General features: G+C 38.9%; 1 protein-coding gene across 1 annotated transcript in view; it reads left to right on the forward strand.

The window, feature by feature from the left end:
- Positions 1-24461, forward strand: part of baiap3 (BAI1 associated protein 3) — a 62830-nt gene extending 38369 nt beyond the window's left edge. The window contains exons 13-34 of the mRNA XM_048193618.1: positions 159-251; positions 338-441; positions 665-782; positions 5874-5998; positions 6348-6438; positions 7534-7590; positions 8019-8116; positions 8558-8609; positions 8725-8876; positions 9103-9226; positions 11459-11602; positions 11768-11866; positions 12152-12367; positions 15209-15277; positions 15388-15467; positions 15669-15777; positions 17335-17406; positions 17487-17570; positions 18346-18466; positions 18999-19122; positions 19219-19424; positions 23301-24461. Coding sequence (XP_048049575.1) covers positions 159-251; positions 338-441; positions 665-782; positions 5874-5998; positions 6348-6438; positions 7534-7590; positions 8019-8116; positions 8558-8609; positions 8725-8876; positions 9103-9226; positions 11459-11602; positions 11768-11866; positions 12152-12367; positions 15209-15277; positions 15388-15467; positions 15669-15777; positions 17335-17406; positions 17487-17570; positions 18346-18466; positions 18999-19122; positions 19219-19424; positions 23301-23404 — 2442 coding nt within the window. The 3' untranslated portion in view covers positions 23405-24461. The remainder of the gene's footprint in view (positions 1-158; positions 252-337; positions 442-664; positions 783-5873; positions 5999-6347; positions 6439-7533; positions 7591-8018; positions 8117-8557; positions 8610-8724; positions 8877-9102; positions 9227-11458; positions 11603-11767; positions 11867-12151; positions 12368-15208; positions 15278-15387; positions 15468-15668; positions 15778-17334; positions 17407-17486; positions 17571-18345; positions 18467-18998; positions 19123-19218; positions 19425-23300) is intronic.
- The last annotated feature ends 1692 nt before the right edge of the window (positions 24462-26153 follow it).

A 26153-nucleotide genomic window follows, 5' to 3' on the forward strand; every position in this document is an offset into this window, starting at 1 on the left:
ACAGTTATCGTTCTTGGCGTGAACGGGCCTTTGCCGACCCCAAACTTTTGAATGGTAGTATACGTTCTAATGCACGTGGGTTTGGAATGACAGGATGGTGAATAAATGGCTATTCATCTTTATAACATGTATTCATCACTCTTTGTTCTGTTCAATAGAGAGACACAGCACTGAGTAAAATGGCCTCCAATGTAACCATTCACAAGAAGATGTTGAGTCAGATTCTGGACTATGAACACAATCAAATTCAGGTTGAACTTTTTTAATATTTTAAATTGCCAAGCATTCGTCTGCATTAAGCTTAGAGCTTGTCATAAATAATTAATTTTAATTGCAGAAAGAGCCTTACAACTGGAATGGACAAGTGTGTGCTGCTGCATGGACTGTGCTGTCCCATCATGCAGTGCAGGCTGACCTCTCTCCTCTGCAGCAGGCCATCATGTGCGTATTAAACATCAAACCTGTAGTGAGATCATAGCTCGGCTGTGAGACGCCACGCAGTCGGCGTGTTTATTGACAGGATGAACACAACAGCATGAAAACAGCAAATGCTTATAACACCAAGACCCATCCTGATAATCGCTGCATGCTTCAGCTATACATGCCTGCCAACAGTGAGACTGACACTAGTGTGTAAAACGGATGTTTTTGCATGTGTTTGCAGCCGTTGGCAGTGTTACAGCAGCCATCACCGCTCTCAGAGGATGAGCTACGCTTTGCTTCTCAGGCTGCTGAAAACCGTGGAGGCAGAGTGGGAGGATACCGCTGTGCACGGGGAGCTGGTGGGTCTTAACAACAGTTCGCTGACCCTGAATGTCTGGGGGAACATCCTTGTGCCGTAACAGTGTCTGGATCATTCTAAGGGTGTTTTCACACCTATGGATCGCTTGTTTTGTTCCGAAACAGGGACTAAATTTGTTACAATGTTGCATTTTCTTCTTGGTTCGGTTCGCTTTCACATGGCAACATTTCAAAGCGTACCAAAATGCATTCAGGCAAGTCACATGAGAGTACAACTGTCCTCTTATTGGTCAGAGTTTTCGCTGCGTCATCCATCAAAATAATGATTGACAAGCTAGCTCCATGAGCTTATTGTGGCTTTATTTGTAACTGTCGAGACACACACAAACACTTTATAAATGTAGCCGTCTCTCCCGCAGTTAAATCATATTTGCTGCGGCAAATTCAAACCCGCGCTCTTTCTCTCTCTCTCTCCATCGCTGTCTAGTAGGCGACCTGTTGTCCGTGTGTCTGTCGAGAGAGACCATTTGAATTTTATAATGAAGCAGAGCGGGAATTGAGACTTCGTCGGGACAGCATTCTCGCACGGAGAAGTGTAATTACACACCAGAGGCGCTCGTTGGCTTTCATCTCAGATATTGTAAATAATGTGCTCACTCACAGAATCAGACATTACTGATTTTTCTATCATATTTTCCGTTATGAAAATGATATCATTTGGTTCGTTGGTCCGTTAACTGGGTCGATTGCTTTCACATCTCAAGCGAACCGCTCCAGAGTTCGTTTGAAAGCGTACCGAGACCACCTCTTCAAGCAGGTCTCGGTACGCTTGTTTGGTCCGCTTTTGGTGCGCACCCGAGTGCGATTGCTGCGCACCCGAGTGCGATTGCTGCTTTCCCACCTGCCCAAATGAACCGCACCAAAGGGGCAAATGAACTCTGGTACCATTCAACCGAACTAAATGAGGCAGGTGTGAAAGCACCCTAAGGCTCAGTGCTCTTTCGAGTTTTACACATTAAGGGTGAATTCACTCTGCTGCAAAAAAGCATTTTCTTAATCAGTATTTTTGTCCAACTTTTTCCAGTAAAATTCAAACATTCAAAGACACATTTAATTGAGAAGCAAATTTGCATGATATTAGGATTTATTGTCTGAGAATATTTGATAGATGCTATTTACTCTAAGTGAAAATAGCGATAGATGTTATTTACACCGTGTAAATAGCAATTAGATGCTATTTACACTGTTAAAATAGCGATAGATGTTATTTACACTTTTAAAATAGCATATTTTCTTAGCGATAGATGCTATTTACTCTAAGTGAAAATAGCGATAGATGTTATTTACACTGTTAAAATAGCATATTTTCTTAGCGATAGATGCTATTTACTCTAAGTGAAAATAGCGATAGATGTTATTTACACTTTTAAAATAGCATATTTTCTTAGCGATAGATGCTATTTACTCTAAGTGAAAATAGCGATAGATGTTATTTACACTGTTAAAATAGCATATTTTCTTAGCGATAGATGCTATTTACTCTAAGTGAAAATAGCGATAGATGTTATTTACACTTTTAAAATAGCATATTTTCTTAGCGATAGATGCTATTTACTCTAAGTGAAAATAGCGATAGATGTTATTTACACTGTTAAAATAGCATATTTTCTTAGCGATAAATGCTATTTACACCGTGTAAATAGCAATTAGATGCTATTTACACTAAGTGAAAATATCAATTAGATGCTATTTACACTGTTAAAATAGCATATTTTCTTAGCGATAGATGCTATTTACACTAAGTGAAAATAGCAATTAGATGTTATTTACACTGTTAAAATAGCATATTTTCTTAGCGATAGATGCTATTTACACTAAGTGAAAACAGTGATAGAGGCTATTTACACCAAGTGTAAATAGCAATTAGATGCTATTTACCCTGTTAAAATAGCGATAGATGTTATTTACACCGTGTAAATAGCAATTGGATGCTATTTACACTGTTAAAATAGCGATAGATGTTGTTTACACTGTTAAAATAGCATATTTTCTTAGCGATAGATGCTATTTACACTAAGTGAAAACAGTGATAGAGGCTATTTACACCAAGTGTAAATAGCAATTAGATGCTATTTACCCTGTTAAAATAGCGATAGATGTTATTTACACTGTTAAAATAGCATATTTTCTTAGCGATAGATGTTATTTACACTAAGTGAAAACAGTGATAGAGGCTATTTACACCAAGTGTAAATAGCAATTAGATGCTATTTACCCTGTTAAAATAGCGCTAGATGTTATTTACACCGTGTAAATAGCAATTGGATGCTATTTACACTGTTAAAATAGCGATAGATGTTATTTACACTTTTAAAATAGCATATTTTCTTAGCGATAGATGCTATTTACTCTAAGTGAAAATAGCGATAGATGTTATTTACACTGTTAAAATAGCATATTTTCTTAGCGATAGATGCTATTTACTCTAAGTGAAAATAGCGATAGATGTTATTTACACTTTTAAAATAGCATATTTTCTTAGCGATAGATGCTATTTACTCTAAGTGAAAATAGCGATAGATGTTATTTACACTGTTAAAATAGCATATTTTCTTAGCGATAGATGCTATTTACTCTAAGTGAAAATAGCGATAGATGTTATTTACACTTTTAAAATAGCATATTTTCTTAGCGATAGATGCTATTTACTCTAAGTGAAAATAGCGATAGATGTTATTTACACTGTTAAAATAGCATATTTTCTTAGCGATAAATGCTATTTACACCGTGTAAATATCAATTAGATGCTATTTACACTAAGTGAAAATATCAATTAGATGCTATTTACACTGTTAAAATAGCATATTTTCTTAGCGATAGATGCTATTTACACTAAGTGAAAACAGTGATAGAGGCTATTTACACCAAGTGTAAATAGCAATTAGATGCTATTTACCCTGTTAAAATAGCGATAGATGTTATTTACACCGTGTAAATAGCAATTGGATGCTATTTACACTGTTAAAATAGCGATAGATGTTGTTTACACTGTTAAAATAGCATATTTTCTTAGCGATAGATGCTATTTACACTAAGTGAAAACAGTGATAGAGGCTATTTACACCAAGTGTAAATAGCAATTAGATGCTATTTACCCTGTTAAAATAGCGATAGATGTTATTTACACTGTTAAAATAGCATATTTTCTTAGCGATAGATGTTATTTACACTAAGTGAAAACAGTGATAGAGGCTATTTACACCAAGTGTAAATAGCAATTAGATGCTATTTACCCTGTTAAAATAGCGCTAGATGTTATTTACACCGTGTAAATAGCAATTGGATGCTATTTACACTGTTAAAATAGCGATAGATGTTATTTACACTGTTAAAATAGCATATTTTCTTAGCGATAGAGCTATTTAAACTAAGTGAAAATAGCGATAGATGTTATTTACACCGTGTAAATATCAATTAGATGCTATTTACACTGTTAAAATAGCATATTTTCTTAGCGATAGATGCTATTTACACTAAGTGAAAATAGCAATTAGATGTTATTTACACTGTTAAAATAGCATATTTTCTTAGCGATAGATGCTATTTACACCATGTAAAAGGATCAGTTCTTTGCAATAAGAGTAAATAGTAATTAGATGCTATCTATATTTTATATTGACAGATACTATTTGCACCTCACAATTTTTGTAAATGAACAGGATGCAATAATATCATAGAGTCTAAATGATTATATTTATTAAAATTATTAAGTGGATGCTGCCTTATTGGGAGAATAAAATCCCTCCCTACACCTTCCTCTAACCCCACCCAATAAACACTTTTATTAAACACTCGTTAGGCAGTTTATTTCCACTTTTAGTATATCATTTTCATTTTTATTAAAAATAAATGCCTTTCTGGTGTGATATGTGATGGGAAAATGGAGAAGAGCAAACTCGGCAAAAGGCGGATTTGAACCCCCGTCAATCGCATTAAAAGCCCGGTCAGTGAGCCTTACTCACTACTGCTACACCACTGAAGACACTGAATTATGTGCATCTGTTTATAAACTTGAGTGACCCAACCAGACATTGGTGGGTGGAGCTAGTGTAAATAACGTTTGCCAACAAGGGATGCAATTTGCACTTAGCGTAAATACACACTCTGTTAAAGAAAGTGTGGGGTCGCGGAACTGTTTTTTTATGTTGAAAAAAAGATTAAAAGTTTTAAAATTCTTTTAACTTGAGTGTCGAGTTTTTAGAATGCTAAAAAATATGAGATGTCATCCAGTAAGCGCATGTTTACATAGAAAAATAATAGAAAATCAGCGCAGTAGATTCCAAAAATAACACCTGTGTGAACAGCTCCTAAGAAGAATTGTTTTTGTTGTGTAAACAGTTGCAAAACTTTTGCTCGCAGTACTTTTAATCAGGCACAATATGCCATGCATATTTATATAAAGTCGCAATGTGACATGATTAGCAACAGATGTTTTCTTCCGTATTGTGACATATATTTGAGTGAAACGGATTATATAAATGAAAAAGAAAAAAGTAGAGAGAGGACTATCCATCGGTTGACGATTGGATGAAGGCAGATCTGAATGTGAGCTTGCAGTCAATTGTAAGAAAGGGATGGAGTTTAAGCAGACTAAATGATTCAAGAAGTCCAGCGTACATCAACAGAGAAAAGTCTATCATTTCACTGGAAGATTTTGAAAAATTAAGCTTATGCAGACATGAATTCATAACATGCATTTACAAAATATATATTCATTTCAGGTCGTTTCAGTCTTTTCATAACAAACACGGCTACTTTCCATGTAAACTAGGCTGATTATACTCATTGCTATTTGTTTGGTGGATTTAACATTTTGCTAATACCATTCCATACCACCCCACAAACTTGCACTCAGAATTGAAGAGTTGCACTGTGCAAATTGCATTTAGTGGTAATTTAATCCGTCATTACTTTAGCGAATCGGATGCTAAAACAAAACAGTCAGCATGTGCAAATAAACACTGCTATGAGCAGGTGTAATTAATTCTTTGTGGATTCCCACCTAAGGCTTTAGTTTGGAACTAATTCTTTTCATCTGGGTCCATTCTTTAATTATGTGTTTCTGAATGCAGGAGAGTCTTTTGGCAGAGAGCTTCAGACTTTACTGTGATTACTGCCTGTCTCAAATGAAGAGTATGCGTCAAGTATTCCCCTGCAACAATTCTGCCGCCATCATACGCTGCGAGCTTATGCTGAGGTAAACTTATACCCCCACACACGCACACAGGCTACAAAGAATCATGAACTCGTAGACTGGCATTCGTACAATCGATTTTCTGGCCGAAGGACCAAAATAAATCCATTTGAATTCAGATATTTCTGCCATCAATTGCAGCAGCTGTGTCTGCGAGCTCATGGTGATCTGCCCTTTCGGATTCCTCTGGGTAGATCTGTACTGGGTAGTGAGACACACAAAAAATGGATATCCTGTGGGGTTTTCTAGTGTTGCTACTACAATGTAGTACAGTATTCATGCACAATACATGCAGTTTGCAGATAGTGTCGTTGTTTTTTCGGATATTGATCTTTGTGTATGTGTGCTTTAGGAGCATTGGTCACATGCAGGCAATGGCAGCCTTTAGAGCAGTGTGTTCAAACCGCAATGAACTGCACTTGGAAATAGCAACAGTTATAAAGGTAATAAGGTGATCCAGACCAACATTGAAACATACAGTGGTCCTGAAAGGTATTTGGACACTGAAGCCACACTTGCCAAAAATGTACACTGCTTTTCGCAGGTTTGGGGTCTGTTATAATTTTATTCAGCAAAGATGCAGTAAATTGACCAAAGGTGACAGAAATCTTTTGCAACTGTGGAAAATTTCAAATAAATTTTGTTCTTTTGAACTTTTTGTTCATCAAAGAAAACTGCATCACAACAGTTTTCAAAATTGATAATAAGAAGAAATGTTTCTTGAGCAGCAGCTCAGCATATTAGAATGATTTCTGAAGGATCATGTGACACCGAAGACTGGAGTAATGATGCTGAAAATTCAGCTTTGCATCAGGAATAAATTACATTTTAAAATATATTACAATAGACAACAGTTATTTTAAATTATTATAATATTTCACAATATTACTATACTTTTTTTTTTTTTTTTTTTAAATAAATGCAGCCTTGGTGAGCATAAGAGACTTTTTTTGTAACTTTAAAAAAATCTGACTGACGCTAAACTTTTGAACGGTAATGTATGAATGTGTTTGCATTATATTACAAAACATTAAACCAAGTTAAATTTATTTTCAAGAAATACAGCACACTTTTCAAACTAAACATTTCACAAAAAAAGGAAGTTAAATACATTAAATAGGTTGTTCAAAAGTGAAGACAAAAGTTTTGTGGCACTTTGGTTGTCAAAAGTTTGTGGAACATAGTAAATGTGAGGAAATCCACCTGTGGTTAATCTAGGACACTTTTGTGAACAGAAGAGGAACTGACTTCATACATCTACTTCTCATCTTGAGACCAGATGTTTAAAGGTCATTGCAAAAATGGCACAGAAAATGAAAGGTAGTTCTGAGAAAAGTTCAAGCAGACATTTTATATCTAATGCAGTGACATTCAGAAATTTCAACAGTAAGTGTCCAAATATTTTTGGGGCCACTGCATTGTACCTTTTAAATGTGAAATAGTACCTGGAGCATATTTTATTGTATTATGGATGCATTGATATATTTTTACTATATACTACTGTAATTTTTGGATTTTTTTCTTGTTCCTGAATTTAGAAAGGCACAGTTGAGTGGTATGAAGGAATAATATCAAACATTAAACCAGACGAAGGAGTAAGTATTCATTTTATAACACTTGCAAGTTGTAATATATACACAAATATATATATATATAACCAAATATACTTCCAACCATTTACCTACAGCACAACGTAAGCTGGAAACTAAAATGGTCACATAGTTTCAATGGTCCTCTATATTACATTATATATTACCCAGCATATAGTATAAAACTGGAACAAACTATTATTTTGTTGTACATTTTATAAGTTCATGCATTGCTGCAAACCTGTGATCTTAGTGTTGGCACTAGCCATGCTTTACTGTTTGAGCTACAGGAATAGTTTATATAGTAGTATATTATATCTGAAAAGGCATATAATAGAGCTCCTGCAGTTTCTCTACTGGCCATGACTGAGCAAGATAGCATTGGTCAAGTGTTTCTGTGAGCTGACGTATTTATTTTCTGCACATCTCTGCAGACTTTAGAGGAGCAGCTGAGGCGTTTGGTTGTGGTGGTGGATGCAGTATGTGATGATGTGCAGAGAGGACAAAATGTCTATAACAAGCTTTATTACAGGTAACTTTTGTTGCACTTTGTATAAAGATGATGAGTATAATTTCAGAATTTCAAAAACAATGACTGTTTTCAAACAGGTTTCCAAAACAACCAAAGCCCCACGCCCATCTGTTATTGGTCAGTCAAACAGATAATAACTCACGCCATTGGTTGAGTCAGTGTTGGGCTGGTTGGGATGTTCAAACAAACAGAGCAATGTTTTGATTGCCCCGCACAGCCATAGTGTTTACACTTTGCTGGAAAATCAACCTACGAATAGTTTATTTATAGCTGTCTCTGCAAATCAAGCTGAGATAGAAGAAATGATTTTAACAGAGGAAAAAAAGCCACAATTCAGCCTTAATGAGATGGGTTGGGACACACCAACAATGAAATACAGCATTAAAAATAAAACAAAACAAAAAATCCAGAAAGTACATGTTTTTGTGTCTTATCTTTCAGCTCTGTGAAGGTTGACTTCTTCAGCATCTCCTACCGGCAGTTAGAGAAGCTTGTAAGTTTGAGCACCCCTGGGAACGCTTATAGATCTCAGTTAAAAATAAGTCTTGCCTCGATAAACAGGAGCCGGGTGATAGAGAGGGAGCTTTAATGTTGTGCTGTGTCTCTAGGTGGCAGATGACGTAAATGTGGCAATGGAGCGAGTGTGTGGGAACCTGGAGCAGGAGAGTTTTCGGTTCACCCAAACCATGGGAGAGACTCTTTTTGAGCTCTACATGTCTCTGAAGTCCCTCAAACGCTTCAGGGAGTGCCTGCCTCTCAAGTTAGTCATTGGTTTGCCCTTCATCCATCTGCATGAGTGCTAATTCATCAGCTAGGCTATTGTGTAAAGAGTGACTCACATGGAGAGAGAGAGAGTGAATGTACATTAGGGTTGATAGATTAATGATTTTATCCATAATTGATGAGCTTATCCACTCTTGAGTGAGTAAGATTATGGCCAAATCATAATTGGTTAATCCAATTTCTTGGTGGTCATTTCTTTTCAGAGACACTAAGATGTTGGCTCTAACTGGATTTCACAACTGGTTCAAGACCTCTATTCACAAATGGCTGCAGATTGTACATGAGAGATCCACTGACAGGATCCGCAAAGCTGTAGAAATGGATCAGGTGAGTTGGGGGCCAAACCAAAGACAAAACATTTTAGCATTATAGCATATATTATAGCTACCAATACAATACATGGTCAACCAGTATAAGTTTTACAATGTTGATGTCAGAAAGAATAGCATAAGATAGCAGCAGATGAGGACCTGCTGTCATAATCCCAGTCAGCTTTTTTGGCAGGTGTATTGTGGGGCAATTTTCACATTTACGGGTTTCTCAGAAGCGGAAGTCATCATAGTTGGGGAAACTTTTATAGCAGTGAATGAGAGAGATTTTTTTGTGTTTCCATTTGCACAAATAGAAAAAGAAAACTCAATAATAGTGTTTTCACAACTTTCAAAAAGAGGAAAAAAATAGACAGAGATTTGTAATTTTTACCATCACTCCCACAGCTGCTGTATTAGAAACACCCTCACAGCAGCAACTACTTTTTTTAAATTTAATGCAAAGGTAGTATAATACTAAGCATAATGTTATAAATGTACATAAAAAAATAAAATAAATAAAAATGAAAATATAAAAAAAAACTTCTTGAAAAGGGTCTGTAATGTGTTTTAGGCAGATTCATTGTATAGCGATAGCAATTCTGCAAGTGAAATGTCAGAGAGAAATAGGTTATGGAAGATGAGGCATTGGGTGACAAGCCAAGACATGTATAATGGTTTCCATGCATGCCAGTGAGTCATTGTAAAACCCATTCTGCTTTAAAGACAGCATGTTTATTTTATTCATATTGGAAAAAGGATTTCCATGAAACAATTTAAAATTGCTAGTAAATTTCACCAATAATTACAAAGAAACAAGTAATACACTGAATTAAATTTGAAATTCTGAAGTAGACAAAAAATGTATTTCCTCGTAAAACGTACTCCAATAATCATTCGTTTTACTTTTTTAACTTTGAATTTTTTTTTTTTTTTTACAGTGTACATCATATAATATATACATATATTATTATATTAAATATAGATGTATTTGTTTTAAATTTCTTAATTTAAATTTAATAAATTAAGAAAAAAGTGTAAGAATAGTAACATCAACTGTATTAAGTTTAGATATAATTTTGAGTTTTTTATTCACTTGATGCTGCTTCTTACACCTACAGTGATTTTCATGTACTAAAGTTACGATGCTTTTTGGATATGCTTTAACCTATAACTTTTGTATGACCTACTTAGAATTATTTTTGGAAATGTGGCTGTAGCTGATATATTAGTCTATCACTACAAAGACCTATACAATCAGTTCATATTAGATAAGGCACTTAAAAAAATGACAGCTACTTTGATTTTAGCCTCTTTGAATAAGAAAAATTGGTTATACTGCATTTTAAGGTGTCCTTGTTACAGTGTATTTATGTAGTGAGTAATATTAATTAACAACATGTACTTACTATAGGGTTAGGTTTAGGGTTAGATGCTGTAATTCTGCATAATTAACTGTTATTAATATAGTAAGTAAATTCAACATGTAACAAGGACACTGTAAAATAAAATGTTACCGAATATCAAGTTAAAGGGTTAGTTCACCCAAAAATGATTAAATTAATGAAAAAATCATTAATTAGTTCATCTTCAGAACACAAATTAAGATATTTTTGATGAAATCCGATGGCTCGGTGATGCCTCCATTGCCAGCAAGATAATGTCTAAACACTTTCAGATGCCCAGAAAGCTACTAAAGACATATTTAAAACAGTTCATGTGACTACAGTGGTTCAACCTTACTGTTATGAAACGACACAAAAAATGGTTTTTGTGCGTGTATCAAACTGCCAAAGTCACGACCCCCCAGTAGTGAACCACTGAAATTTTTGGTTCACAACACTTAAGACGTAACAAAGCCTCATTAACTGAAATCACGTGACTTTGGCAGTTTGATACATGCTCCGAACCACTGATTCGAAACAAAAGATTCGTAAAGCTTTGAAGCTTCATGAAGCAGTGTTTTGAAATCACTAGCCCATCACTATATATTGTTGAATAAAGTCTTTTTTTTTTTTTTTGGCACTGGAAATAGAGGCCTTACTGAGCCATCGGATTTTATCAAAAATATCTTAATTTGTCTTCTGAAGATGAACAAAGGTCTTATGGGTGTAGAACGACATGAGGGTGAGTAATAAATGACAGCATTTTCATTTTTGGGTGAACTAACCCTTTAACATACCCTCATTGAGAATGTGTTAGTGAGGGTGTTTTGGCTACATAGCGTGACGTGTGTATTTTAATGGTACAGCTGGAGCCGATTCAGAGTCAGACCAAACACAGCTCCTCGGCGGTGGACGTTACAACATGCTTCAGCCAGGTGCGGGAGTTCTGGACCCAGCTGGCGTGGCCTGATTCAGCAGGAGCCTTCATCTTCATCACACGCCTGACGGACGTGAGCACCACTGGTCTCTAAGCTCCACTTAATAAGCATGCAGTTTAAGCTTGCACAGCTGGGGAGCGGTGGTCAAAAACACTGAAAATAAAAAGCATGCTCGTAATGGAAAGGAGAATTGATAGTTTCACACACATAACGCAATTCTTTTTTGATGTATGGCAGAATTTCTGCAGCGAGGCGGTGTGTTACGCTGAGCTGATCAAGCGCAAGATTGAGAGGGGCCAGCTGGGACGAGACCACAACAAGAGTTTCATTGTGCAGGTAACGCTTCTGGGCGAGGGAGGGTTGGCTTTTATTACGAGCGAAGTAAATGTCAGCGTTGAGTGCTTCTCCCTGACAACACTGACGTCTCAGCGGTGCGCCTGTGTCATAGTGTGTCTGACCTCGTTAGCGCCCCCTTTTCATTTTGCACTGTATGCTTTCTCTCTCCCTCCACCCCATTTAGAACTCCTTATTTTCTTCCTTTTTGTTCTTTCCACTTTTTACCTCTCCTTTCCTCATTTCCGATCTCCCTTCCTCCTCTTCCTGACTGCTGCTTTGGCGCAGGTCTGTATCGCTCTGAACAGCACGGAGCATGTGCGCGTGTACCTGGGAGGTCTGCCGCGGGAGCTGGACTGGCGGGGGGTAGAACAGGCCATGGAGGAGTCGTGCGGCTTGGAAGGGAAGGAGCAGGTCAACAAGTCCCTGAACGGGCAGCTCTACAACGCTGATATCGACCTGCAGAGGGAAGCCAAGCGCCTAATCACACATCTTACTGACAGGGTAATGGCATAGATTAAAGAGCACAGTTCAAGTGCTAAGAGATCTGATTATATCAACAGCTTCAGTGGTATGAGTATGGTGACATACAAGCAAGCTATGTTAATGCTGATGCATATTGAATCTGGGGTGCGTTTCCCATACAATGATGTAGCTCGCTACTTAAAGTAATAGCCCCACCTCCCCTCCCCGTAAAAAAAAAAAAAAAAAAAAAAAAAAAAAGAAAGAAAATTATCCCATTATTTACTCACCCTCAAGCCATCCTAGGTGTATATGACTTTCTTCTTTCAGCCGAACACAATCAGAGATATATTAAAGGCACAATATGTAACGATTTTTTGGATTTAAATATCCAAATACCACTAGAACAATGTTATATATTTTGTTGACTTGTGTACTTACATTATCCAAAATGTTTCCAAGAATGCTTAACCCTCAGGGGTCTGAGGATTTTTGGGACCCTGGAGAAGTTTTACATGCCCTGACATTTGTGCTTTTTTCAGTTGTTCATAAACATATTAATGGAAAAAGTGTCATTACACTGTATTCAGCACAAACTAGGCTACAATAATATGTGAGGGACATGTATGTACAAGGAATAACGTTTATGCGTGGTTATTGAAAAAACAAAAAACTTAAGTCACTGAAATAAAGCCAAAAAATATATATTAAATCTTTGTTCACAAGACTTCTGGGTATTTGAGGTTGTAGACTAGAGTTTTTGATTCAAAATGAGGTAAAAATTATGCTGCCTGCTTGTTCATAAAAAACAATAGAGAGATTTAAATTTTCTAAAACATCTTTGGTCAAGAAACACAGTATGCGTGGAGGCGTGAATCCTCATGTATAATGGGTGATTCTCACCTGAGAAGACAAAAGAATCACATAATAATGACCTGAAATGACTTGCATATTAATGAGGCCTTTCAGTCACGTAGGCTGTGAAAAAACCCTCTGTGATCATGATTCAAATCTCATCATGGTGTAAATCAAGCATACAGAAAAAACAGCAATACTGTGAAATATTATTACAATTTAAAATAATGGTATTCTATTATATTCTTTAAAATATAATGTATTTCTGTGATGCAAAGTGTCTGAACAATTATGTTACCTCTGTGGCATTTCATATAGGCTTTTAGCTTAAAAGCATGCACATTTGGAGAAATATTGATGGATTCTCATATGTTTGTCAATTTTCTATACAGAAGAGTAATATTTATTCAGGATTTATTTTCATTACTATGAGTGATGGATACTGTGTTTTCAATTCATTCTTGCAGCCGGAGGGCGCTCTGTACACCTTTAGTCCACAAATGCCTGAGCACTAAAGAAGAATAGGCAATCCAGGAACTAACCGAACTAACAGAGGACAGAGATCACTAACTATGGCTATTCAAAACACTTTTCAAGACAATAAATACACGATTGAGATGATGTATGCATGTATTGACTCAGAATTTGCGTCTGAATAGCGCTGGCTCCGTGGGCGTGGCCGCATTAGCGGATAATGAGCTGAATCACGGATTTCTGACATGGCTCTCTTTTCATACAGATTACATAAACACAGAATGTTTGTTTTCGATTTGACTTACACGATTTAAAACCTGACATTTCAATGTTTTTTTAGACATAAGTCTAATTTTTTTGTGATTAGTATTCACTAAGTTATAGTTCATTTTCTGAGAACTATCAGATTGGACTCCCTTCAGAGGGAGACGAGAGATCATGCATCATGGACCGTGTCCATACGTCGCCTATCAATGACATCGTACCCGTGTTACCCTCGGTTTCCGGATTTATTTTGTAGAAACCATGAAAACACCAAAGAGGCTTTAATATATTATGTAATTTATTAGACAGGTGAGCAACTGTATGGATACATTCATCGACAAAACACATAAGCTTGACCAAAAGAAGCGGAAGCAGTGACTGTGGCATAATAAAAGTTCTGCTGCTCTCGAGCCTTGTATCGCGCTTGTCTCTCATTAGCAGTCACTCCAACTGTCTCGTTTCTGCTCACACAGCACTCAGTCCTGCTCTGCTTCATACTACAGTAGCATTAATAATCTCATCCATGAACATGATTTCTACCCGAGTCCCATCCTGATTCTTTTCCACTGACTGTAGATGTGAAAACAACACCTTCTGTGATTCTGCAAAATCATCAAGCTACGCCTTTGTTTTGAAAAAAGCCACCTCTAATGGTGAAAATTCACATAGTGTGCCTTTAAATAATATCCTGGCTCTTCCCAGCTTTGTAATGGCATTGAATAGTGCCCGAGTATTTGAAACTCCAAAAAGTGCATCCATCCATCATAAAAGTAACCCATAAGACCCCAGAAGTGAAGTGATGAATTTTTGTAAGAAAAACTTTGCAAGAACTTTGTTGCACATCCACATTTGAATTTCCTCAGAGTACTAGAGAACTCTTCAAAATTGGCACTTTTATTCTCTTGACAAACTAAAAGACATAGAATGAAGTTTGTGCACATGGAATAGAAGATATTGATTGTACTGCATGTTAGCTTGTATATGTTGCTCAAGAGCATGATTTATTTAAGGTCCCAAGTCATACTAACAAGAAACTATGCTTCAAACCAAAGGTCAAGAGCTGTGGTTCCAACCACACAACTTTGCGATGCTGTTTGCAAATGTTTGTTGGATCTATTTCAGGTTACAGGAAACACAAATTCATTGAACTATGTTAACAACCGAACTTAGTAGCTATCAATGCTTTTGGGAAAAGGGCCCCTGATTGGTTAATTTTGCACAATTTCTGCACAGATTGGCTGAGTAATGAGTAACACTGCAGTACATCACATAAATCTTTGTCCTACACAGATGCTTTCTGAACTCAGGAGATGCATTCAACACATCAGCCTATCTCCAGACTCTATTAACAATGATGAGGCAAGTATGAATGAACGGAGAAAGAACATTTAATTATTTCAAGTTAGCATAATTCGGCTATGGTCTAATGTGTTTTTTTAACATATGTACTCTCTGATGAATTGCTCCAGGCTGTGGCTCCTCTGATGAAGTACCTAGATGACACTCTAGTCATCCTCAATGAGTCATTGGTTAAAGAGAATCTAACAAGGTAATTACTTTCTTCATTTGATGAAAGTATAAGAGTGGTCCTAAGGGGGGCATACTGTAGCGATAACAGTAATGACACATAGATTTACCATTGGAAGCATGTTTTCCAAGTAATTTGGGCACTGTAAAGTGGTAATTGGCTGCATGTGGAGGAGGTCACTGTGTCTGTGAGCATGATCTTTCTGGTTGTTGTGTACCCCAGGGTTCTGCAGAGTCTGTGGGAGCTGCTCCTGCGGATGATCCTGGACACTGTGGCGGAAAACAGGGGTGTCCAGGTGGAATTCTACTCACGGTTCCAGTACACTGTAGAGGTCAGTACAGATGAGTCACAATGAGTATCACCAAAATGATACTGAGTTCAGCAGCCATATTTGCAATGCCTCCAGTCAGCTATTTGCTCATGCAAAACCAACTCCTGTATAATTGAATGGGGAAGTACAGAAGTATCAAAAACAACTTGCAAGCAATAAAATCTGACACAAACTGTCTAATAAATGCTATTTCTTATGCTCAAAAATGGTTTTAAAAAAGCGTATATTTCAAGTTAGTCCAGCCCATGCACATGTGCATTCCCAAGTGCACATCTCAGGACACTGAAACTGGAGCTTCTAACAGCAGCTGCAATGATGCAATTAGTTAGCCAGTTGGCCACTCGCTATTTTATTTTGAAGGCAGGACATATTCTGCCATATTGCGTGTAATATGAATGAACCATTATGGTTTGTTATCACGTCCAAAGCTATTGTCAAATTCCTGGAAGCAAGGTTGTTCTAGGCCAGCTAAACTGGCCACATAATAGTTCAAAAACACTGTGACCTCAAACCACCATTAACATCATAGTCCAGTTTTGGATAATGTCCCCATCATGTTTTAAGAACAGTGAGACAAAACAGATCAAAACTCTGCAAACCTAGACCCCAATATAATTGCCCAATGTCTTGAAGCAACACATTCATATATGACTACTATAAATTGCATTCATTATATATTTGCATAAAAGCAGCTCATAAAGAGTCTGAATCAATTATTTAAGATGTTAATATATGTTCACAAAACTTGCACTACTGGATTACACTACAGGACTTTTAAAATCTATTTTAAAACACTAGGCATCATACACTTACCGCCTTTGTAAATGTTACAAAGTAAAACTGGGCATCATACACTAAATGACACACTACCAGTTTTTCAAGTGGTTCAAACACCACAAACTCACACAGAAACGTGCCTCTGTGGTGGAATACACATGAAAAGTTAAAACAAATGTGTTCTAAAATCAGCTCAAATGATCAGACATGTTTGATATCCTCTGACTGGAAGGAATCACAGTCTGAAGATTAAAAAGAAATCGATTTTGAGAGAGGTTTGCAGGTCCCTTGGTTGAGCACCATTTTTGTAGGAAAGGGGTACTAGGTTAGTTTGAAAAATGGTGCTGAAAGCCAACAATGTGTCTTACAAGAACTCTGTGAACTGTAAGGGACATGTCCGGTTTCCCTCAGCCTGCACAGTCACAGTCACTTGATATATTCGCCACTGCTCTTGGCCACAGCTCAGTGGAGAATTTAGGACGTCCCCAGCAGCATGTCAATACGTGAGATCCAGTATTCCAGCAGAGAGGAACTGGCAGGATCTCACCACAGATTTACATGAAAACTCATGAACTGCTGAGCGTGCATGTGGGTTGAACATGATAGTTAGCATAACATGTCTCAAAAGTATGTTACGAGAGTCTGTGCTTGTCTGCTGGAGTCCATGCAGTCAAAGAAAGAGCACAAGAAAAATATGATGGCATAACTGGAGATTGATATGTATTGATTGTCAGACTGGTAGTGATCAGACACCTTAATAACAAGTTCTTTTTCGTGCAGACGCTGGTGCGGTTCTTCCACGCTGATGGAGAAGGACTGCTCTTGGAAGACCTTAAGAGTGGAGATTATAAGGTATTCTCACCTTTAACCAATGTGGCTGGCCAAATGCATTAAGCATGGCTTCATCTTCCTTTCCTGTTTCTTCCCATTAGGACCTGGATGAGGAACTGCGTCTGAACAAATGCTCCTCCTTTGAGCTGATCGAACAGTATTTCCTGGAGAAAATCTCCCAGCAGGTGGGTAGAAGTCTTGCTGGGCCGCCACAGCTTTTAGTTCCAGCCCTGCAGAGAGAGGAGGTGTTGATTAGGAGCTAAGACATCGCAAATACTATTCCTTCCTCTGATGATTAAAAGTTTGCATCAGTCATTTCCTCTTTGACTAAGCGTTCTTTGCACTGTGTAAGATTTCGCAGTCTCTGACTGTGTCTCAAATCCCGCTAAGCTGACTTGCTGTCTACTGCCTACGGGGGCAGATGTCTACATAACCAGCATGTTATAAAACCAAACCGAACCTCATAATTGTCTGATCTGAACAGACAGCATCTTCAACAGAAACATTATAAAGTTAACTTGTGCTAAATCTTTCAGTGTTGAATAAAATATAATTGTGCCAAATATTGACATGCCTGGAAAGAAAATCCAGGCATCATTTTGGTTGTGTTCATGTGAAGTAAATACGACTTGAAGGCAGCATTATCTAATAATCTATCCATGATCAACTTATACATGAAAGATATATTCAGGGTTGCTTCAAATTTTGGCCACAAAGAGGTGGACCAATCTCAGAAAGTAGCATAATTTCGCTACCTACAATTTAAGACAATCTTCATGCCAGGGAACTCTCTATGGTGCCCCAAAATGCTATATCACTAGCTTTTAAGATAAAACCTGTTACAAATATTTTTACTAAAATTAATAGTAGAGTCTCAACCTTGGCTAATGTGTTATTAGTACAAAACTAGATGACTATTTTATATGTATTACTGCTGTGATGTACACATTTGCTTTACAGAGAATCTTAAAGCACAGTCGCTTTGGACGTATCAGTGTGAAGTGTTACTATGATGCCCCTGAGCAAAGACTCACTGTGGAGATACTGCATGCAGCTGATCTCATCGCCCTGGATGCTAACGGTAAACCTCAGTTACACCAATTTGCAAGGTAGCACATAGACAATAGTTTTTATATTGTACAAACTGTATATTCTATCACCCAAACCTAACCCTACCCCTAAAACTACACATTAGGGCTGCCCCCTAATAGTCGACTAAATGTTAGTTGACTAGAAGAGGCTTAGCTGACCAAGATTTTATTAGTCTGTGCTTCTACATCAGTGTTTTTCACCTATCATTTCCCTCTGATTTAGGAATGTCTTATGGGTAGGGTTAAGTTTAGGGATAGGGTTAGGACTAAGTTTTCAGACAGGAATGCTGTTCTATTATCAACAAAATATGTTGGTCCAGGAACAAGTCTTGCTAAAATCAGAGTAACCCTTCTTTACATCTGGTTTTCATGCATATTTTAACCATTTCACATCACAGAGACGGTGTTGCATTGAGTGTTTATTATAAAGTTTTCCTAAAACTTTATTTCCTTCAAAATGTAGGTATTTGCTTACATTTTCTGCTGTTAATTGGATTTGTCTCCTAATTCCTACATTCCTAGGCCTCAGTGACCCATTTGTCATCGTGGAGCTGTGTCCTCACCATCTGTTCCCCATGGCTCGGAGTCAGCGTACCCAAGTGAAGCTCAAAACCCTGCACCCTGTTTTTGATGAGCTTTTTTACTTGTAAGTACCACATCAACTGCTCACCTGAACACTTGCCATTAACTTTTGTGTCTCAGCACCTCAAACAGCACTTTGATCCCATTTGCTTCATCACAGCCATGTCAGCCCTGAGCAGTACAGGCACAGGTGTGCCTGTCTGACCTTCACTGTGATGGACTATGATTGGTTGTCCACTAATGATTTCGCTGGCGAGGCTGTGGCCCCACTGAGTGACTTCTGCTGGCCGGGTAGGCCGAGTGCCACACCTGCTGGAAAGACCCTTCAACCCGTCATCCTGCACTTGTCCCGGCAAAAACCAAGCGGTATGCTAATCTGTCCGATTTATCCACCTACCCATGACATTTCTCCTTAAGAGTAGCTACAAAATCAGGGGTACTTAACTCTACTTCTGGAGACCTACTGAACCCTTCTGTAGAGTTTAGATCTAGCGCTGTTCTTTCCTGCCTGTAATGTTCTAGTAATCCTGAAGACCTTTATTAGCTGGATAAACTGTGTTTGATTAGGGTTGAAGGTAATGGTACTTTCAAGTCCTTCTGGTAAAATTCCCACCCATGAGTTCGCAATTACATTGTGATTACGGCAGTCAAGTGATTTTGATCTGAATAAAACAGGAGTGTTAGACAATTTCATATTTCTTTCTCATTCCTAATTCCTGACTGACACAGGAAGCTTTTCTGCTACTGCTATAAATGAAGAGCACAAAATGCTCAATTGCTGCATAATTAGCTATGTTTACATAAAAGGCTGTGAATTTAACTGATGTGCAAAATTGGAATATCGCATAAAACATTTGCGAAAAAAGCCAGTTTCCATCCAGTGAGATGAAGAGAACTAAATCGTCACTTCCCGATAAACTGGCGCTAAATATCACTAAGAAAAGTTTCTGCAGTAGGAGACGCTATAATAATATATAATAAATAATATATATATTATATATAATAATATATAATAAATTACTTGTGCCTCAGAGCGCGCAGATGAGATGCAATAAAGTTATCTTGCTTTTGGAGGCGGATGGCTGCTTTTTGGTAACACAATCATGTAAGACAGTTCTGGGAGGTAATTAGTTAGATATATCTCGATTGGTCCACTGATTATTCGCGTCTTTTTTGATGCACATCAGTGTTTGGTTATTGGGGCCAGTGGGGCTTGATCCCCTGCCCCTTTGATCATGAAAGTTCCCTTTGTGGCCGCGTCTTCCGCCCCCCTTAATGCGATTTCTACCGAGGGAAATGTGATTTCTACTGAGGAGGACCCCCTCCCATGTGGAACGCGATTTCTACCGAGGAGGACCCCCTCCCCCTGGAATGCGATTTCTATGGAGGGGAATGTGATTTCTACTGAGGAGAACCCCCTCCCCCCCAGAATGCAATTTCTACCAAGGAGGACGCCCTCCATCCTGGAACGCGATTTCTACCGAGGGGAACGCGATTTCTACCGAGGAGGACTCCCTCCCTCCCATAACGCGATTTCTACCGAGGGGAACGCAATTTCTACCAAGGAGGACGCCCTCCATCCTGGAACGCGATTTCTACCGAGGGGAACGCGATTTCTACCGAGGAGGACTCCCTCCCTCCCGTAACGCGATTTCTACCGAGGGGAATGCGATTTCTACCGAGGAGGACGCCCTCCCTCCTGGAACGCGATTTCTACCGAGGGGAACGTGATTTCTACCGAGGAGGACGCCCTCCCTCCTGGAACATGATTTCTACCGAGGAGGACGCCCTCCATCCTGGAACGCGATTTCTACCGAGGGGAACGTGATTTCTATCGAGGAGGACACCCTCCCTCCTGGAACGCAATTTCTACCGAGGAGGACGCCCTCCCTCCTGGAACGCAATTTCTACTGAGGGGAACGCAATTTCTACCGAGGAGGACTACCTCCCTCCCGTAACGCGATTTCTACCGAGGGGAATGCGATTTCTACCGAGGAGGACGCCTTCCATCCTGGAACGTGATTTCTACCGAGGGGAACGTGATTTTCTATCGAGGAGGACGCCCTCCCTCCTGGAACGCGATTTCTACCGAGGGGAATGCGATTTCTACCGAGGAGGACGCCCTCCATCCTGGAACTCAATTTCTACCGAGGGGAACGTGATTTCTATCGAGGACGACGCCCTCCCTCCTGGAACGTGATTTCTACCGAGGAGGACGCCCTCCCTCCTGGAACATGATTTCTACCGAGGAGGACGCCCTCCCTCCTGGAACATGATTTCTACCGAGGAGGACGCCCTCCCTCCTGGAACATGATTTCTACCGAGGAGGACGCCCTCCCTCCTGGAACGCGATTTCTACCAAGGGGAACGCGATTTCTACCGAGGAGGACGCCCTCCATCCTGGAACACGATTTCTACCGAGGGGAACGCGATTTCTACCGAGGAGGACGCCCTCCATCCTGGAACGCGATTTCTACCGAGGAGGATGCCCTCCCTCCCGTAACGCGATTTCTACCGAGGAGGACCCCTTCCCCCCCGGAACGCGATTTCTACCAAGGGGAACGCGATTTCTACCGAGGAGGACGCCCTCCCTCCTGGAACATGATTTCTACCGAGGAGGACGCCCTCCCTCCTGGAACGTGATTTCTACCGAGGAGGACGCCCTCCCTCCTGGAACGTGATTTCTACCGAGGAGGACGCCCTCCATCCTGGAACGCAATTTCTACCGAGGGGAACGTGATTTCTATCGAGGAGGACACCCTCCCTCCTGGAACGCGATTTCTACCGAGGAGGACGCCCTCCCTCCTGGAACATGATTTCTACCGAGGAGGACGCCCTCCCTCCTGGAACGTGATTTCTACCGAGGAGGACGCCCTCCCTCCTGGAACGTGATTTCTACCGAGGAGGACGCCCTCCATCCTGGAACGCAATTTCTACCGAGGGGAACGTGATTTCTATCGAGGACACCCTCCCTCCTGGAACGCGATTTCTACCGAGGAGGACGCCCTCCCTCCTGGAACATGATTTCTACCGAGGAGGATGCCCTCCCTCCTGGAACGCGATTTCTACCAAGGGGAACGCGATTTCTACCGAGGAGGACGCCCTCCATCCTGGAACGTGATTTCTACCGAGGGGAACGCAATTTCTACCGAGGAGGACCCCTTCCCCCCCCGGAACGCGATTTCTACTGAGGGGAACGCGATTTCTACCGAGGAGGACGCCCTCCCTCCTGGAACGCGAATTCTACCGAGGAGGACGCCCTCCCTCCTGGAACATGATGTCTACCAAGGAGGACACCCTCCCTCTTGGAACGCGATTTCTACCAAGGGGAACGCGATTTCTACCGAGGAGGACGCCCTCCCTCCTGGAACGCGATTTCTACTGAGGGGAACGCGATTTCTACTGAGGAGGACGCCCTCCCTCCTGTAACGCGATTTCTACCGAGGGGAACGCGATTTCTACCGAGGAGGACCCCTTCCCCCCCGGAACGCGATTTCTACCGAGGGGAACACGATTTCTACTGAGGAGGACCCCCTCCCCCCCAGAATGCAATTTCTACCGAGGAGGACCCCCTTCCCCCCCGGAACACGATTTCTACCGAGGGGGAATTTATGCACATTTTGGCATTTCCATCCAGCTTTTTTTTATGTGATATCCCAAAATGTGCATAAAAATAGGTCAATGGACACATAGCTATTGATGCTTTTCTATATATGTTATCATTCTTGTGCTGCAAACCTGTCAGTTATAAACCAGCTAAATGGGTACAGTTTTCCAGCAAACTTTAAGGCTATCGCTATCAACATTAGTTATATCAACATAATTGTTTCTACTATTATTCTTGAACTGTCACACCCTTGACTTAGAAAGTCGTCCTTGAAGAAAATCCCAAGTTTGCATAAATATCTTGTAAATACAATTGTTTTAGAACAGTATAAACTCTGCATAATAAGTGACTTTCTTGAAACGGGGTTAAGCCCAATTGAATAATGTGGAGTTTTGCAGTAAATATGACATTTTATTGCAAGACTGATGATTATTTCAAGGTTTCAGACAAAAAAAGAAGTAGTGTACTCTTAAGATTTCATTGTTTTGTCAGCATTGCTTGGTGTTTAGTGTCTGTTGCAGCCTGTCCTCTTGAAAAGATTTCCAATTACATGTGTCATTCCCTATCGAGAGGTCTGCCACCTCAACATTATTGTTGCGTCTGGTCTGATGGATTCATTTCTTGTTTTGATACAGAGAAGCCCATCATGAAGATGCTGGAGGCGAGAACGGGAGACAAAGAGGCTCAAGAGTTTGTGCGAAAGCTGAAAGAGATTGAGAAGTCGATGGAGGAAGAGTAATGTGTCCCCTGTAGTGCATGTGTTTCTGATGGTGGTCTTTTTTACCTGTTGTACTGTTTACTCTTCAAATGCAAACTCTTTTAAATGTATTTTTCACTGTTGTCCAGAAGAAAAAAGGTGAGGTAAATGATCATGTTTAAAGATCAGTATTTTATCACTGTTCAGCACTCAATGTGTGCTGTGTTTTGATGTTGAAGCCCTCTGATGGAGCGTATTGTTCATAGAATTGTATGAATTTAGTAGTAGAAGGGTCTATTTTAAAAAAGAAACATTTCTCAGTTGAACTGAATTCAAATGCTTATCTGAGCTATAGTTTATGACTTGAACTCAGAGAACTTGAACTTTGAAATAATTAGATGTTTACTTGAGGATTTTCAAAAGTGTTACAAAAGAAACAGTATTTCTATACATGCAGCAGTTTTGCAAGGCCATGTACACACTGCAGACAAATACGCTTCACTACAGAGAAACCCTTTTCTAAATCAGTATTTTTGTCTTGTTTTCAAGTCAAAATCCTTTTTTGATAAGCAACTTTCTGTAAAATATTATGTTTTCAGGGAATATATCTCGAATTAATGTTAATTATTGGTTACACTCTATTTTACAGTGCCGTAGTTACAGTACTATTATTTAACTACATGTACATACTATAGAGTTACGGTTAGGGTTTGGTTTAGGGTTCGTTACTTGTAATTATGCATAATTTACTGTTAGTACTATAGTAAGTACATGTAGTAATGTATAACTACGGCACTGTAAAATAAAGTGTTACCTAATTATTTCTAGCCCCACAAGAAAATTTGTGACATTTACAGGAAAAAATTGTTCGCAAACACAAGATAACTTTGACACTTCTTACCACTGTTTTGTTGCTTTTTCCATATAAAGCTACATTTTGTCAGATTTATGCTTACTAAAATTCAAATGTTTGGTGTTGGTAAGATTTTTTTTTTTGTTTTGTTTTTGAAAGACATTTCTTATGCTCACTAAGACTATTTATTTGAATAACAAGTACAGTAAAAACAGTAATATTGTGAAATATTATCACTGTTTTCTATTTGAATATATTTTAAAATATAATTTATTCCTGTGGCGGTAAAGCTGAATTTTCAGCATCATTACTCCAGTCTTCAGTGTCACATGATCCTTCAGAAATCATTCTAATATGATGATTTGCTGCTCAAGAAACATTTCTGATTATTATCAATGTTGAAAACAGTTGTGCTGCTTAATATTTTTGTGGAAATCATGATATATATATATATATTTTTTTTTATTAGAAATATAAAAAGAGCAGCAATTATTTGAAATGGAAATCTTTTGTCACATTATACATTTCCTTACTGTCATAGAATAGTATTTCTCTCTCTCTCTCTCTCTCTCTCTCTCTCTCTCTCTCTCTCTCTCTCTCTATATATATATATATATATATATATATATATATATATATATATATATATATATATATATATAAATCATACTGACCCCAAACTTTTGATCACCAGTTGCTAAAATTGTGTTTCAAACACGCAAGATGGTTTAATACGGCCTCTCAAGTTTGCCCAAGCCCTCAATGTTATTTCATTTGCCCTTTAATATTTCCCCAAGCAATATGAGATTGAAAATGTTGGCATCTTTGTTTGTTTTACAGCCAAACCGTTGCTACGGTTATCACCATGTCAGGAGTGACTCCTGTATTCCATACACTGCCACATTTAAATGCAGTCATCACTCCCTAAACTTTGCGGTGTGTATGTGGCCTATACGTGTAGCAAGAAAGGCAACAGAATTTTGATGACTTTTTCCATGTAATCATACAGCAGAGCCGATAAGATAATGTTTACTTTATTAAGTGTTCTCTGTTCACTCTTATCAAGGAAAATACTTTCAGAAAAGTCCTTTATCTTAAACTGTGAATGTTCAGTATTTGTCCTTGAAATCACACTGGATTGTGTTGAGATTTTATCGTAGCAATTCTGTAAGATGTCGTCTTTCCTAAAGAATGTATTCGTTTATGCCAAGTGGTTCTTCAATTTACGGGTTTAGTGTTCAGATGGTTCGCTTCTCTTGTAATTTTCTCTGCCAAATTACTTGTTTTTATTGCCAGTAATTGAATATTTAAAAAAAAAAACTAGGACTTTTTCACATCGCAAAGGCTTTTCACCACCACGTTTTGCTACTTTTATGACAGAAGCAGGTACAGTATATGGGAGTTTATTGGCTGTTCTATCACATTTTTCCCTCTTTGTACATTACGAATGGCTCTCAGCAGGCTACTTCCTCTTCAGCTATTATAATTCAGCCTGTTACTTTTCCTCAACAGCATCTCTCTTCTTCTGACCTTCACACTTCTCATGCGCTATTCACCTCCTGGTGAGCGAAAACCACCAGAAATCAGCCGCTCGCAAACAAATGAAGGCCAAAGCCTGCTGAAACATACACCCAGCGACACTGATATTACTGCTCAACTTGAATCATGCTCAAGAATGTGATACTGTCAGCAACTCTCTGTCTCCTTTGTGACTCCAGTAATGGTGTATATGGTGTGTGTGTGTGTGTGTATGCACGTGTGTGGCTGCGTGCACTTTGAATTCAATAAAGAGATAACGATTAGAAAGAGACGTGTTTATGATTAAAACAAGTTGAATAGGAGAGACCTTTTTGCACAGATGGTGTTGTGACATCTCATCTCCCAACAGAAGAGACGTCTTCAGCCTCATTATCACTGCAAGCTTTCAGAGCCACACTG

Source organism: Megalobrama amblycephala, linkage group LG1 (assembly GCF_018812025.1).
Source record: "Megalobrama amblycephala isolate DHTTF-2021 linkage group LG1, ASM1881202v1, whole genome shotgun sequence".
Lineage (NCBI taxonomy): Eukaryota > Metazoa > Chordata > Actinopteri > Cypriniformes > Xenocyprididae > Megalobrama > Megalobrama amblycephala.